At 43.1% G+C, this 2,269-nt stretch overlaps 1 protein-coding gene across 1 annotated transcript; it reads left to right on the top strand.

The window, feature by feature from the left end:
- Positions 1-534: 534 nt before the first annotated feature.
- Positions 535-1,923, top strand: LOC131319455 (uncharacterized). The gene has a single exon (XM_058349694.1). It carries the CDS (start codon positions 773-775, stop codon positions 1,460-1,462), a length of 690 nt encoding a protein of 229 aa, XP_058205677.1. The 5' UTR covers positions 535-772; the 3' UTR covers positions 1,463-1,923.
- Positions 1,924-2,269: the final 346 nt, after the last annotated feature.

The raw sequence follows: 2,269 nt of genomic DNA on the forward strand, positions 1-2,269 counted from the left end.
GTCCCCGATGTAGGATGCTCACTGTGTTCATTAATCAGGTCGGTCCCACAACAAACATTAAACCAACGGAACATCTGATCATAGCTTTTGACATTCACGGTACACTAAACATCAATACTTGCACATGAATAAGTGCCCAACATTATATGAGATATAGAATATGTCATCAAATCAACTAAATTACCCCACCTCATCCCATGACCAACCAGTACTTTAATAACACACACACATGCACTCCATACACTTAATTAATTAAATTACCCCACTTCATCTCATGACCTACAACTTTAGTAATTTCTTTCTTTTCTTTTATTTTCTTTTATTTTCGGGTAATGCAAGGTTATTTTGGGCCAATTCGTCCGCATCTTAGACTAATCATACGCCTACGTGTGGAATGAGATAGCCCAAAGACTTGCTAGCAAGAGAAATTAAATATGAGATATTAAATGAGAGCAAACTTCCAAATCTCAAAATAAGACGATCAGGCCCGCCCTTTGGGGTTCATGACCCACCACTTTAATAACACACATATAACCACCATTAAATTAGGTGTAACAAAATAAAAAGAACCAATTTTTGTTGCAAAGTATACCTAGCTAGCTAGTTGCCCACCCTCCTTTTGACTGGAACATCTCATCAGAAAACAATCCTTTTTCTGTACCCAAATGCACCTCCTAAAGCATTAGATTCGGTTTCTTCATTATTTTCACAAACACAAACAAAACCCACCCACCATCTCCCCCACCCCTCACCCCTCACCCCTCATTAAACCATGGGAGAAGACAAAGATAACAGCAAAAACAAGAAGAAGAAGAAGCAGAAGCACAACCACCCAAACGACCAAACCACAAAACCCACCTCAGATTTCTCCTTCAAGCCCTGCTCCGACGTCAAGGGTCTCAAATTCGGCGGCCAGTTCGTCGTCAAATCCTTCACCATCCGCCGCGCCCGCCCGCTGGAGCTCCCCCGCCTCCTCTCCCTCCCCACTACCCAAGATGACCAAAAACCCACTCATTCAACAAAACCCCCTTTCCCTTCCACCACCGCTTTCCTCCCCACCAACTTCACCATCCTAGCCCACCACGCCTGGCACACGCTCACCCTCGGCCTGGGGACAAAAAAGTCCAAAGTGGTAGTATTCGTGTTCGAGACGGAGAGCATGAAGTCGGCCGTGGAGCGGGTGTGGCCGCCGGAGATACCGCTGGGGGAGGTGAACAAGAAGCTGATACGGGGGCTGAGCGGGTGCGAGATGGCGAGGTTCAAGTTCCGGAAAGGGTGCGTGACTTTCTACGTGTACGCGGTGAGGCGGGTGGGTAGCTTGGGGTTTTCGTGTGCGGAGGATCTGAGGAGGATCTTGGAGTGTGTGGTTGAGTTGAAGGATTTCTTGGACCACACGGCCATGCTTGCTATGCCTAACCAGAGAAGCATCAGTTTTGCGCCTCCAGCAGCCATGGCTCACTAATTACGGTGTAGATCGATCCACTTCTTCATTTCAGTATCGCCTGGCCGGGTCAGATGAATCTCATTCATACGCCAGTGCAGTGCTTTTAACAAATTACTGTAATAGTATTTTCAGTAAGTATTTTTTTATTTTTTTAAATCTCTAGCACTACACATGCTCTCGATCTTGCACTGTTTGTGTCTTAATTTGACATTTCTTCTCTTTGTTTTTCGTTTATATCATGAGATCTCCTTCGTCTTCTCCGTTAAGACACTTTCCTTTTCCTTTTCCATTTTTCTACTGACTTGTGAAGATATTTTTATTCTGGGGACTGGGATTGTTTTAATACTAGTATTTTTTTTGTTTTTTTTTGTGTGGCGGGGGCGGGGGCGGCCTCGCTTGTTTTTCTGTATCTTCTTTGTCCTTTTCAGATGTAATTTACTGGTAGTATGAATAAAGTGAAGGCTTTTGCAGTTGAGTTATGTTGTTTTGCAGTTGAGTTATGTTGTTGCTTTGTCCATTTGCATAGAGAGTAATTATCTGATAGTCCTGGTGCATCACCACGTAGTACTCCAATGTCCTAATTCATCACATATTTCTTTAAAGTGCATACTTAACCCTAGGTTTATAAAAAATGTATGATATAGACAAAAGTGATGGAACCGTGGCGATATGGTACTTCAAGACCACCAAATAAATTTTCATGCATAGCCCACCAGCACATGTCCAGTATGTGGAAAGTAGTACTATCATTTAATGAAGTTGAATGGATTTTGAATGCTACTCTTCATACTGATTTGTTTGTTCCTTTTTTGACTTTTAGAAAGC

This window comes from Rhododendron vialii, chromosome 3a (assembly GCF_030253575.1).
Source record: "Rhododendron vialii isolate Sample 1 chromosome 3a, ASM3025357v1".
NCBI lineage: Eukaryota > Viridiplantae > Streptophyta > Magnoliopsida > Ericales > Ericaceae > Rhododendron > Rhododendron vialii.